The sequence below is a fragment of the Trichechus manatus genome, unplaced genomic scaffold (assembly GCF_000243295.1).
Source record: "Trichechus manatus latirostris isolate Lorelei unplaced genomic scaffold, TriManLat1.0 scaffold00145, whole genome shotgun sequence".
Lineage (NCBI taxonomy): Eukaryota > Metazoa > Chordata > Mammalia > Sirenia > Trichechidae > Trichechus > Trichechus manatus.
In genome coordinates, this window is record NW_004444081.1 from 194,399 (window position 1) to 206,723 (window position 12,325).

At 42.0% G+C, this 12,325-nt stretch overlaps 1 protein-coding gene across 2 annotated transcripts in view; it reads left to right on the top strand.

Annotated features, from left to right (window-relative positions):
- FCRLA (Fc receptor like A) overlaps positions 1 to 5,411 on the top strand; it is a 7,485-nt gene extending 2,074 nt beyond the window's left edge. The window contains exons 2-5 of one of the 2 annotated variants that reach the window (XM_023740033.1): positions 2,048 to 2,230; positions 2,537 to 2,803; positions 3,553 to 3,837; positions 4,661 to 5,411. In XM_023740033.1, coding sequence (XP_023595801.1) covers positions 2,048 to 2,230; positions 2,537 to 2,803; positions 3,553 to 3,837; positions 4,661 to 4,956 — 1,031 coding nt within the window. In that variant the 3' untranslated portion in view covers positions 4,957 to 5,411. The remainder of the gene's footprint in view (positions 1 to 2,047; positions 2,231 to 2,536; positions 2,804 to 3,552; positions 3,838 to 4,660) is intronic. The other variant, XM_004385743.3, reaches the window with a different exon arrangement.
- Positions 5,412 to 12,325: the final 6,914 nt, after the last annotated feature.

A 12,325-nucleotide genomic window follows, 5' to 3' on the forward strand; every position in this document is an offset into this window, starting at 1 on the left:
ATGAGACCAGTGGAGTATCTTAGATGGCCGCTCACAGGCTTTTAAGACCCCAGACACTACTCACCAAGGTAGAAGGTAGAGCATTGTCTTTATAAGCTGTGTCATGCCAATTCCAAGGCTTTTCTTATACTACTACTTCTGCCTGAAATAAGTTCTCTGTAAACCCCCTACTCCCTTCCTCTGTACAAACTTGTAGGCAGTCTTAAAGACAGCATAGGTGGCATTGTCAGCAGGGAAACTTCCTTGAACCCTCCGCTTTGCTCCTATGGCTGCCTATAATCCTTCTTTCTTACTACTTTTCTCCTCATGCTGGAATAATCTTTTTATATGTCTGTGTCTTCCACTAAACTTTTGTTATTTGTGGGCAGGATAATTTTTTTATTTTGTTTTGTTTTTAACTTTGTCTTATTCATATTTGAACTCTCAGCACCTACATTGTCCCTGTCCAATAATTTTGAACTGTTTCACTGAACTCACAGAAACAGGACTAGCTGACTACAGTAAAGTACAGCTATGGTATTATGGCAAGAACTCCAGATTTGGAATCAGATTCTCTGATTCCAAACCCCTCTTCTACTTACTAGCGCTATGCCACTTTGGGAAAGTAACTTTTATATCTCTGAGCTTCAGTTTTCTCATTTGTAAAATGAGACTAATAATATCTTCCACCCAAGGCTTATTGAGTGGATGTTCCTGGTATGTGGAAGTAGTCCAACAAGATTTTATTTTAAAAAAAGAAAAAGAGGAGATGAGGAAGTTGAGTGCAGGTAGCAACAGTGGAGGAAGTGAAAAGACGTAGCTGTGTAGTGAAGGGAGCCAAGAGAGGACCTAAAGAAAGCAGCTAGTACGGATGTGATAATTAGGGAGTAGGGAGGGGCCTTGATAGAGGGAAGTTACAAGGTTTAAGAAGCATTTTGGATCCTCGGGGGTGGAAAAGAACAAAGGCAAATGGTGCAGGAAAGGAGGGAGTGAAGAAGTGTGCACATGTCAAGTGGCCATGGGGCTAGAAGAGAGAGAAAGGGATTAAGGGGGACAAGGGAATGGGAGAAATATCACTTATCCTGCCTGGGTCAACCATGGAGGTATAGGTTGAGGCGAGGTGGTGAGAAATCCATAAGTCTGAGTTTCAACCTGGAGATAAAGAATTCTTCCAGAGATACCAGTACATATTGGGAGTAGGAGGTTGGGATTGAGGCAAGGACATAGAAAGAGCTCTACTATTGCCAGGAAAAGTTCAAGGAGTAGAAGACATCGAGGTAGAGATGCTTGAAAAATGAAGAACTGACAGGGAAGCAACAAAGGAGGAGAGTCTCAGTTAATTATTGAAAGCTATATGGTAGAGAACAAATTCAAGGCTGAAGAGCCAAGTCAGTTTTGGGAAAGAGAGAATATGGAAGAAAGACCCCAAGGAAAGTCCGAAGTACTGAAAGACTGAAGGACTAAAGTAGATTATGTCCAAACAATGAAGTAAAAATAATACTAACTTTGCACTCAGACACATCCAACTCTCTTGCCCCATTTCTTACTCTCTTTTTAAATGTTGGGTAAATTAATTTACTTTTCTAAGCCTGTTTCTTTAAGCTCTATAAAATGGGGATAAATATCACATACCTGGAAAGCTTGCAAAGATTAAATACGACAATATGTGAATGCGCCTAGCAGTTCCTGACACATGTTAAACACCTAATGAATCTTAGAATCATCTCCCTTTCCCTCCTGTCCTATGTCTGCCTGCTCTAGGGTCCCCTTGTCTTTGGCCCCAGCAGCTGGTTGTCATGCTGATGAATTCACCATTCTTCCATTCTCTGCTCCACCCCTATTCCCCAGACCACAGTCTATTCACTGAGAGCACTAGTATGTCAAGAAACCAAGGCCAAATCCATCCCTTTGGGAGACCCATATGGTTTTTTGGAAAAATGTTTTTGGGTCTTCCCACTCTCACTCTAAAAATGATAATTCCCCCAGGACAGGGAGGAATCCTTCTGGATGATGAGTCCTTGTCTTTTGTCTCCAAGTCCCAGCATCATTCTCTTCCCCCCACCCCCAGCCATGCCCCATTCAGCTGCCAGTCTTGAGACGCTGCGATGTGAAGGAGCTACAGCCCCTGGATCTGTCAGCAACCAGGACAGCAACTGCCACACCAGTGACAACCTGACTGGCCCAGAGGAAGATGGCTTCCAGATCAAGGGCTACACTTTCAGCAAACCCTTCCATCTGATCGTGTCCTACGGTAAGGTCCTGGGCAGGGCTGACCAGTGGAGGCCTGCTCCTTCTCCTGTTCCCCAAACCTCTCTTTTCAGGCCCAAAGCCCATTTAGGAAGGTGTCTCCAGGAAACTGGCCAGGTGAAGAGATAATTTCTTCCCTGTTTTCAGCCCAGAGTAGCTAGGGTGCCCTCAGTCCTAGGCACTATAGAAGTTGTTCCACACTCCCAACCGGGAACCTCAGAGAAAGTTTAGGGGGATCCGTTTGTGGGCAGCACTGGGGAATTCCCAAGGGAGGCAGTAGGTAACACTCAGCTCTTGTCCTGGGCCACAGACTGGCTGATCCTCCAAGGTCCATCCAGGCCTGTGTTTGAAGGGGACTCGCTGGTTCTGCGCTGCCGGGCCTGGCAAAATTGGCCACTGACCCAGGTCACCTTCTACCGAGATGGCTCAGCCTTGGGTCCCCCTGGACCTGACAGAGAATTCACCATCGCTGTGGTACAAGAGGCAAACAGTGGACACTACCACTGCAGTGGCATCTTCAAGAGTCCTGGTCCTCGGAGCCTAGAAACAGCATCTTCCGTGGCCATCAGAGTCCAAGGTGAGAGCTAGAGCCAGTGTCATGGTGGTGGAGGTGGGTGGGGAGAGACACTGAGCCCAAAATTGTTCCTCTTTGGCCTGGAGGTGCCAAGATCATTGAAGGCTTAAGCAGCAGGTTAATGGTTTAAATGTCTTAAAATCTTCAACTAGATAGACTAAACAGCATCGCCCTAAGAGTCAGGAGACCCAGCTGTTTGTCCAGGCGTTTCTGCTTAGAAAAAGCAACTTTAGGCTGTTTGCAAAGCTTCTTTTTGTCTCTATTTTGTCATCTGTGGAATGGAGGCCCTGAGCAGACTTCACTACAGCTGGTGGCGAGGATTAAGTAATGTTCCTAAAGTGCTCTGTAAATCATAAGTTGCAAGACAAATGTATTATTTTGTGTTGATTGTGTTTTGGATTTGGAAACCAAATCGTATATCCAAGTTGGGCTTCTGGAGGAGCAGAACCTCAGCATTATCTTTTCAAGTCATCAGCCCGTTCTGAGTCCAGCATGTTTCCTACTGCCCAGGCCTATGCTTCTCAGTGCTTGCTGACTGGATGTCTAGATCATCCTCAGATTTTCCCCTCTCTGGATTTTTTTTTTTATTACCGTCTATTTGAAAAGTGAAAACTTGAAACATCCAAATGGAACTTTTCTAAGAGAGACTATTCCTGAAGGAAATAGGGAAAGTGTGATTGAGGTTCTTTGCTGATCATAGGTCCACCTGAATGTAGGCTGGCTGAGCTCTTCTTTCTCACCTCTCTCCCCAGAACTGTTTCCAACCCCAGTTCTCAGAGCCACACCCTCAGCTGAGCCCCAAGAGGGGAGCCCAGTGACCCTGAACTGTCAGACAAAGCTGCCCCTGCAAAGGTCAGCCACACGCCTCCTCTTCTCCTTCTACAAGGATGACAGGGCAGTGCGAAGCAGGGACCTCTCTCCAGAATTCCAGATCCCCACAGCTTCAGAGGAGCACTCTGGATCCTATTGGTGTGAGGCAGCCACTAAGGACAACCAGCTGTTGAAACGGAGCCTTCAGCTGGAGATCAGGGTGCAGAGTGAGTTTTTGTGTGTTTGTATCTGGTGTGTATGTGAAGGAGGTAGGGTGACTGGGTCCATAACTGGGGCTCAGTGTGAGCAGGCTAAGAAAAGAAGGGATGCAGAGAAGGCAGGAACAATGTCAGAGTCCTTGAAAATGGAAGAAAGCACAAATAGAGAACTTGCACCTTGGACCATGTACATACTTCACCAAAGACCTCAGCCACCTCCATAGCTACTGCCCCTAGACCTTGTTTCCAACCTGATCTCTAGGCACTTAGAGAAATAATATCTAGAAGGATAGGGACAGTCAGGAGTCTGTGCCCAGTTCTAAGATCCACCCTTAAGAAGGCTATACTTGACCTCCCAGAGGAGGTATCCAGGGTGATGAGGGGGTTTGAAGTCATGCCATATGAAAAATAATGGAAGGAACTGGAGATGTTTGTCCTGAAGAGGAGCTGACTCAAGTGGCCAGCAGAGGTGTCCTCAAAAATCTGAAGGCTAAAATCCTGAAGAATGAAACTAATGGCATTTATGATGAAGAGGTTGACTTAGGATCAGTTACCATACCCATGCTGAAGGGAACTAGATTCTGCCTTGATAGTGGAGGATTTGGCTAACTGCTGTAGATGTCTAATGATGAGGCCTCATCACTGGAGATTTTCAAGCACAGGTAGACAAACTTCAGATTCAAATCTGGACCAGCAAGGAGACTAGAGTCCTCAAGTCCTTGTTGCCATTGGGCCCCAGCCACTTTCAAAGGATAAGAAAGATTCAGCAGGGAGGTAAGGTTAGGGCCAGAGTCAGACTTCATTCTTTATGTGCTTCTACCCCATAATCCAGGACTCTCCAGCACTGCTGCATCCCCCACCTTGACTTCAGCTCCTCAGAAGCCAGCTGCTTCAGAAACTGCTTCTACGGAGCCCCCAGGACCTCTGCCTCCTCCGACCACCCCTTCTTCTGAGGACCCATGCTTATCCTCTCCGCTGGTGGTGCCAGACCCTCACCTGCATCACCAGATGGGCATTCTTCTCAAACATGTGCAGGAGGTGAGAGTTCTTCTTGGACACCTAGTCATAGAGCTGAGGGACTTGTCTGGCCACCGGAAGCCTGAGACCACTAACGCTCCTGCCAAATAAAAGTAAACAATTCACCCACAATATTGTTCAACCACCCCCAATAAATCCAACTCTATTTTTTCTCTTTCTGTCCTACTCATGTGCACAGTTTTACCATTTGTTCCAGTGTTTTGTTAGAATAACGGAGATAGGTTAGTATAAATAAATTTGTTCAAAATGATAATCAGAGTTTAGCTATATAATTGTGTATTCTGTCTAAGCATTATGACATAATCTTGCTCCTCTAGACCAGACATTTCCTTCTGCTGCCCAGACCAGAACTTAGTGATTTAAAGGGAAGAAATGGAGGTGATTTAATGCAGCAGTTCTCAATCAGGGATGATCCTCTCCTCCTCTCAGCACACATTTGGCAACATCTGCAACTTCATGTGTTGTAGAGTAGGTTAAAAAATAAATAAATAAATGCTGTGGAGTCTAACTCGTGGCAAGTTTATGTGCCGCAGAGTAGAACTGCACTCCATAGAGTTTTCATAGCTGTGACCTTTCTGAAGCAGGTTGCTAGGCCTTTCTTCTGAGATACCTCTGGGTGGGATAAAACCACCAACTTTTCAGTTAATAGCTGGGCACACTTAATCGTCTTTGCCACTCAGGGACTCCTGTTTTGGGTAAGCATAGCCTAAATTTCTTCTTTTCGAAATTCTGCTTGATGATGATGAATAATTTGTTGGAGTTTTTTGGATACATCAACAGTTCTCAAACTTTTTGGTTTTAGGACACTTCATACTTTAAAACCTACTGAAGACCTCAAAGAGCTTACATTTATGTGGGTTATATTTATTGATATTTTCCATATTAGCAATTAAAGTTGAGAAATGTTTAAATATTTATTAATTCACTTAAAATGACAATTATAAACCCATTAACATTAGCATAAATAGTATATTTCTAGGAAAAATAACTATCTTTCAAAACAAAAAATGTGAGAAATATGGCATTGTTTCATGTTTTTGCAAATCTCTCTAACGTAGAACTTAGTAGAAAACAGTTGGCTTTTCATATCTGCTTCTGCATGCAATCTATTGTGATATGTTGTTTCAGGCGAAGTTTACAAAGAAAATCAGGCCCCACACAGAGATGTAGTTGAAAAAGGGAAGAGCATTTTAAGATCCTTTTCAGATAATTATGGATGTTCTTCTTTGATGTGACACCAAAAGTTGATAAGGGGTAGATTCTTAAATATTAGTTGCAATATGAAATCTGACACAACATCAATGAATGTTTTAACTGTGTTACATTAAAATCTATTGGTCCTTCTTAGACTTTAAATGGATCTTCTACCCATGCATTGATTATTTTTAAAATACTGGTTCACAAAGTTATGTAGATATTCCAAATGTTGGCATCATTTCATTATATACAATATTTATAATCACATTCGTTATCATCACCACCCATATCATTAGAAAAGTCTGTAATTACTGGGAAGCCATCAAGCTCACGGTTGCAAATACAAATATTCCAAAGTTCTAATTTTCCCAAATTCATTTGAAAGCTTGAATTTTATCACTGGCAATAATTACTGCCAGATTTTTTCCTTGAAGTGAAAGACTCACTTCATTCATTTTTGAGAAAATGTCTGCCAAATATCCAAGTCTGACTAACCATAGTTTGTCAGCCATTCTTTCAATTAAAAATGGAGTTCCATGAACAGAGCAGCCTGTTTAGCTCAGAACTCTAACAATCACACAAATGCCTTCCCTCAAGACAGCCATCCTATTTCAGTATGTAGCAGAAGTGCGTACTTTCTACTTCATAGCCCAGAATATTAAAAAGATGTATACTTGAGGGTCAAGATTTTTAAAAATAATATTTTTTTTTTACCTTTTTTACTACTTCATCAAGGAATTCTTTTTTTTTTTTTTTTCTTTTTTCTTTACTTTTAGTGAGTGATGGTGAAGAATACAGTTTGCCATAACTGCCTTAAATTTTGCAAAGGAGCCAGCACCTCTTCTCCAAACCCTGTTGCTTTTGTTCCACCAATGTAAATGTCAACCCAGTGAAAAGGCAAATAACCTCTTAGTACTATCATGAAAAGGAGCTCTGGTGCCAAAATGGTTAAGCACTCAGCTGTTAACAGAAAGGTCGGTGGTTGGAACCCACCAGCTGCTCTGCAGGAGAAAGATGTGTCAGTCTGCTTCCATAAAGATTACAGCCTTAGAAACCCTAGGGGGCAGTTCTACAATGGGAATTGACTCAATGGCAATAAGTTATTATTATGAAAGGTGGCACCACAGAAAAGCCCTAGTGATCTGTTTCCATAAAGACTACAGCCAAGAAAACTCTATGGAGCAGTTCTACTCTGTAATGCACAGGGTTGCCATGTCTCAGAATCGACTTGACAGCAGTAGTTTTTTGTTTGTTATTATTATGAAAATAGCTTTGACTTTGAAGACCCCCTGAAAGGGTCTTGGAAACCACCATGGGTCTGCAGAACACACTTTAAGAATTGCTGGACTAGATCATTCTTAAAGCCCAGCCTGACAGTACCCCAAGAAATCCATATTTTTACACACCTCTGAAGAGAAGAAGCTATTTATCTTTCTGTTCCTAAATCAATTCTCTATCCATAACAAGATAATCCCTCAATTTCAGGTGAATCATTTTCGTATTTTTGATTGGGTGCTTAATAGTCTAAGTCTATTATACTACCTGTTCCTTTATTCCTTTATACATGTGCAAGAAGAAACAACAGGAATTATTTCCCCCTCTAGAAACTATGTTGTAAGGTAGGAATTTATAATCAAAAAGGCTTTTTTAATTTGCATTAAATCTCTCTTTTCCTCCAAACATATGTAACTGGTATGTAAAATATACTAAATTTCTTTTAAAAAACATATTAATGCTCAGAAACAACATAAATATTTTCATGGACTTTAAAGAAAACAGAAAAATGATAAGCGTAGGTGGGCTAGACTTCAGATCTGGAAGTACACAGAAGTGCCTCTTCCCTAATAGTACTGTAAAAGGATAGTAATAGTGTCAGAGCCTGTCTAACTTCAGGAGGGATAATGTGAATCAAGGTTAGCCCAAGGCTGATCCCTATGAGGTGGAGTTCAGACATACCTCCACTCTCCAACCTTTTTACCAATTCTGACACCCAGTTGTCCCTCCCACAGCACTCTCTACTTCTCTTCCAGGTTCGATAATCCATTGTAATGGCTACACAGAACTCACAGACCATATACTTATCGAGTTAAGTGGTTTAGTAAGGAAGTAACAGGTACAATTTGGGATCAGGATCAACAGGCTACAACTCAGGATCAGGATCAGGAAGCACGCAAGCAAAGTCTGGAAGACTCCCTGGAGTGGAGAGCACATCCCTCCCCTTTTCAGTGCAGGATAGCTCTCTGTCAGCTCTTCTTGGCCACGCAAGCAACCAGGCCCTTGTCTCTGCTGTTCACACCCCCTCTCAGCTGTGCATACTCCTCTTGGCCCCCTCGGGACAGGTTTCTCTTGCCCCCCCCCCCCCCCGAAAACAGGCTTCTTCTCAGCTCCCTCAGGACAGGCCTCTCTGCCTTTGCCTCCTTGCCATCATTATCAACTCTGCCACAGGGTCCCTTTAGATCCTGTCACTGTCTTCAGTGTTACAGCTCTTTTAGGAAGTGCGTTGCCTCCTCTCTCTCTGCTTCTTCTCTCTTCTTTCTTTCTTCTGCTTCTGTCTGCTTCCTGTCTCTGCCAACCTCTTTGGGGTTGTAAATTTCAAGGCATGGTCGTCCCACCATAACCACGAACTGACCAATTCCCTCTCTTTGTAGGCCACAGACATTTCATTTGCATAATAGGCTATAGTTGCTTCATTTGGGTAGTCTATTGACCAATTCCTGCAAGGTGCATACAAATCAGAGGGCAGGCTCCAGCCCAGGGCTAGACAAAAAAATGTCAAACTATCCTCGTTTACAGCTTACCCAGGAAATGTCAATCAACCTTAACAAATTAACAACCCCCCTGGAGTAGAAAACTAGGGCAAAGGTAACTTCTCAGGGCTTAGGGGAAAAATCTCTCAAGCTGTGTTTCCAAAGAACCAAGGCAAAAGGCCACATAAAGGAACTCATTTGACTACAAATACCAATCCTGTTTTTTCCCAATGAACAAGAGTGATATGGAGGAATATGGAGGTTAACAGCAGAGAACCTCCCAAAAGCTAGCCTTCCGACAAGTACCGTTAGTTTTCACTCATAGAGTGTGAATTTCTCATAAAGCTAAAGATATACAATTTAAAGGAATACTCCTCGATCTGAAATTATGTTCTTTATACTTCATTGGGGAAACCCTGGTGACGTAGTGGTTAAGTGCTACGGCTGTTAACCAAAAGGTCAGCAGTTCGAATCCACCAGGTGCTCCTTGGAAACAATATGGGGCAGTTCTTCTCTGTCCTATAGGGTTGCTATGAGTTGGAATCGACTCGACGGCAGTAGGTATACTTCACTGATAGTAAGGTGTCTCTCTTTTATCGAAAAGCTTGCAGTCATAAATGATAATTTTTTAAATGTTCTTATTTAGGAAAAGAAAATTTTCTTTGGCCAAATTAGAAAGATGGGATATACCAAGTGTTGATGACGGTGAGTGGAAAAATAAGCCCTTGTACACTGCTGGTGGGAGTATAAACTAGTACAGCCATTGTTGAGAGCAATCTCACACTCTTCAGTTCCTGCATTTCTATACTCCGCACATATCTTATTTAGTACATGCTTCTAGATGATGCAGCAATGAACAAGAAAGAATCCCTGCCTCCATGGAGCTTACATTCTAATAGGGAGAAAGCTACCACAAACCAATAAATACAACATTAGGTAGTGCTGAGTGCTATGAAGAAAAATAAAACAAAATAAAGGACGAGAGAATGATGGCGAGGGAATGCCAATTTAGATAGGGCCATTAGTGAAGTTCTCTCTGAGGAGGGATAGTTGAGTGAAGTGAGGGGGTGAGCCTTGCAAAGATCTAGGAGGAGAATAAGAATCTTCCAGACAGAGAGAACAGCAAGTGGGGCCCTGGAGCAGGAATAAGCATGGAATGTTCTAGGATCTGTGTTACAAATACAGTGTGACCAGAGCAGAGTGAGTGAGGGAGAAAGTTATAGGAAATGAGATCAAGGGTCAGGCAAAGGCCCTATAGGTAGGGCCTTGTAGACCGTGGGAAGGTGTTTAAATTTTACTCTGAGTGCACCTTTGGAGGATTTTGAGGCAGTGGTCGTTCAGCGGCAGAATTCTTGCCTTCCATGTGGGAGACCTGGGTTTGATTCTCTGCCAGTCTTTCCTCAATGCTCTTCATGTGCAGCCACCTCCAATCTGTCAGTGGAAGCATATGAGTAGCTGTGATGCTGAATAGGTTTCAGAGGAACTTGCAGACTAAGGCAGACTAGGAAGAAAGGACTGGCAATTTACTTCCAAAAATCAGCCAATGAAAACCCTATGGATCACAATAGTCTGATTTGTGACCTGTTATGGAGATGGTGCAGGACTGGGCAGCATTTCGTTCCATTGTGCATGGGGTTCCCAGGAGTCGGGGATCCCACGAACAACAATAACAAACACAATATGATTTATATTTTTGAAGTATCTCTCTGGCTACTAAGTGAAGAAATAACTGTAAAGGAAGATATGTATGGAAGGCAGAGTCAGAAAGACTTGCTGATGGATTAGATCTGGGTTTTGAAACGAGAATGCATGCACCCATATACACTCACAACAATGGCTCTGCAATCCTACTTCTGGGTGTATACCCCATAGAAACACTTCTCCAGGTTTGTAGGGGAGCAGTGCAGTGAAGCCTTCTATGTGGCAGGCCGTATTCTAAGCCCTTTACCTATGTTAATTCACTTAGCCCTGATAATATGTACCAAGATGTTCATCGTGGCATTGTGTGCGGCAGATGAGGGTTGGACAGTAACCAGGATGTTGGTCAGTGTGGGAATGGGCAAAGGAAGTATAGTGGGTGCACACTATGGGTTATCAGGAGCAGTCAGGAGTAATGAGGAAACATGTGCAGCAACATGAATAAATATTTAAAACGGGTTAATTTTTAAAAGCAAATGAGAAAATACTTGCAATGACACAATACCATTTATGGAAATTAATACACATACAATAACACTCAATATTTCTTAAGGATTAATAGAGACATACATACACACATGTATATGTATGTATCTTTTATTATATATACATATATGTGTGTGTGTATCTATTTATTATTATATATGTATACATATGTGTGTATTGATTTAGGAAATAATATTGGAGTCATTATTCCCTGTCCTTGGAGCTGGACTCACAAGGACACATCAACTGGGCCCTAAAGTATAATGACAATAGCTAGGATAATCTTGGAAAATATCTTTTAGGGAACCTTTCACATAAGCCAATCAAACAGAATGCAGAAGACTTGCCACTCGTATCTTTTTCTATTAGCATTTAGTGAATAGAAAATTTGTTGGACCAATGAAGACCCTCCTGACTGTCATTAGGAAAATCTGTACCAACGATTGTTAAGAAAGACAATTCAAAATGTAGGATCACAGTTTCTAGCCAATCTGTGAAAAGGTGAAGCTTTCAGTGATTTTGCCCACTTTATAATATTAGTATATACTGATGACTCTAACGTCCTTGGACTCCAGCAGACATGGCTCTAGTGGCATGCTTGTCCGTTTTCCCATTCTTGTCTATTCTGTAATATTTCCTTGGACTCGGGCAGACATGGCTGTAGCAGCATGCTTGTCCCTTTCCTGCTTTTGCCTCTTTAAATATATGCCGAATAAAACTTTTCTTTTTGCTTCACTAAACTTCGTGATGTTTTTACCCTAAAACAGTATGTATGTATCTACTTATTAGTATTATACATATATACATACATATATGTGTGTGTATGTATCTATTTATTATTATATACATACATACATAAACATATGTGTGTATTTATTTATCCTTAAGAAATGTTTAGTGTTATTGTATGTGTGTTAATTTACATAAATGGTATATATATATATACATATATACATAAATGTTGTTGGTATGAGGTGCCATCAAGTCAGTTCCAACTCATAGTGACCCTATGTACAACAGAACGAAACACTGCCCAGTCCTGAGCCATCCTCACAATCGTTGTTATGCTTGAGCTCATTGTTGCAGCCACTGTGTCAGTCCATCTCATTGAGGGTCTTCCGCTTTTTCGCTGACCCTCTACTTTACCAAGCATGATGTCTTTTTTCAGGGCCTAATCCCTCCTGATTATATTTCCAAAGTATATGAGACATAGTCTCCTCATCTTTGCCTCTAAGGAGACAGATTTGTTCGTTCCTTTGGCAGTCCATGGTATATTGAAGATTCTTCGCCAACACCGTAATTCAAAGGCGTCGATTCTTCTTCAGTCTTTC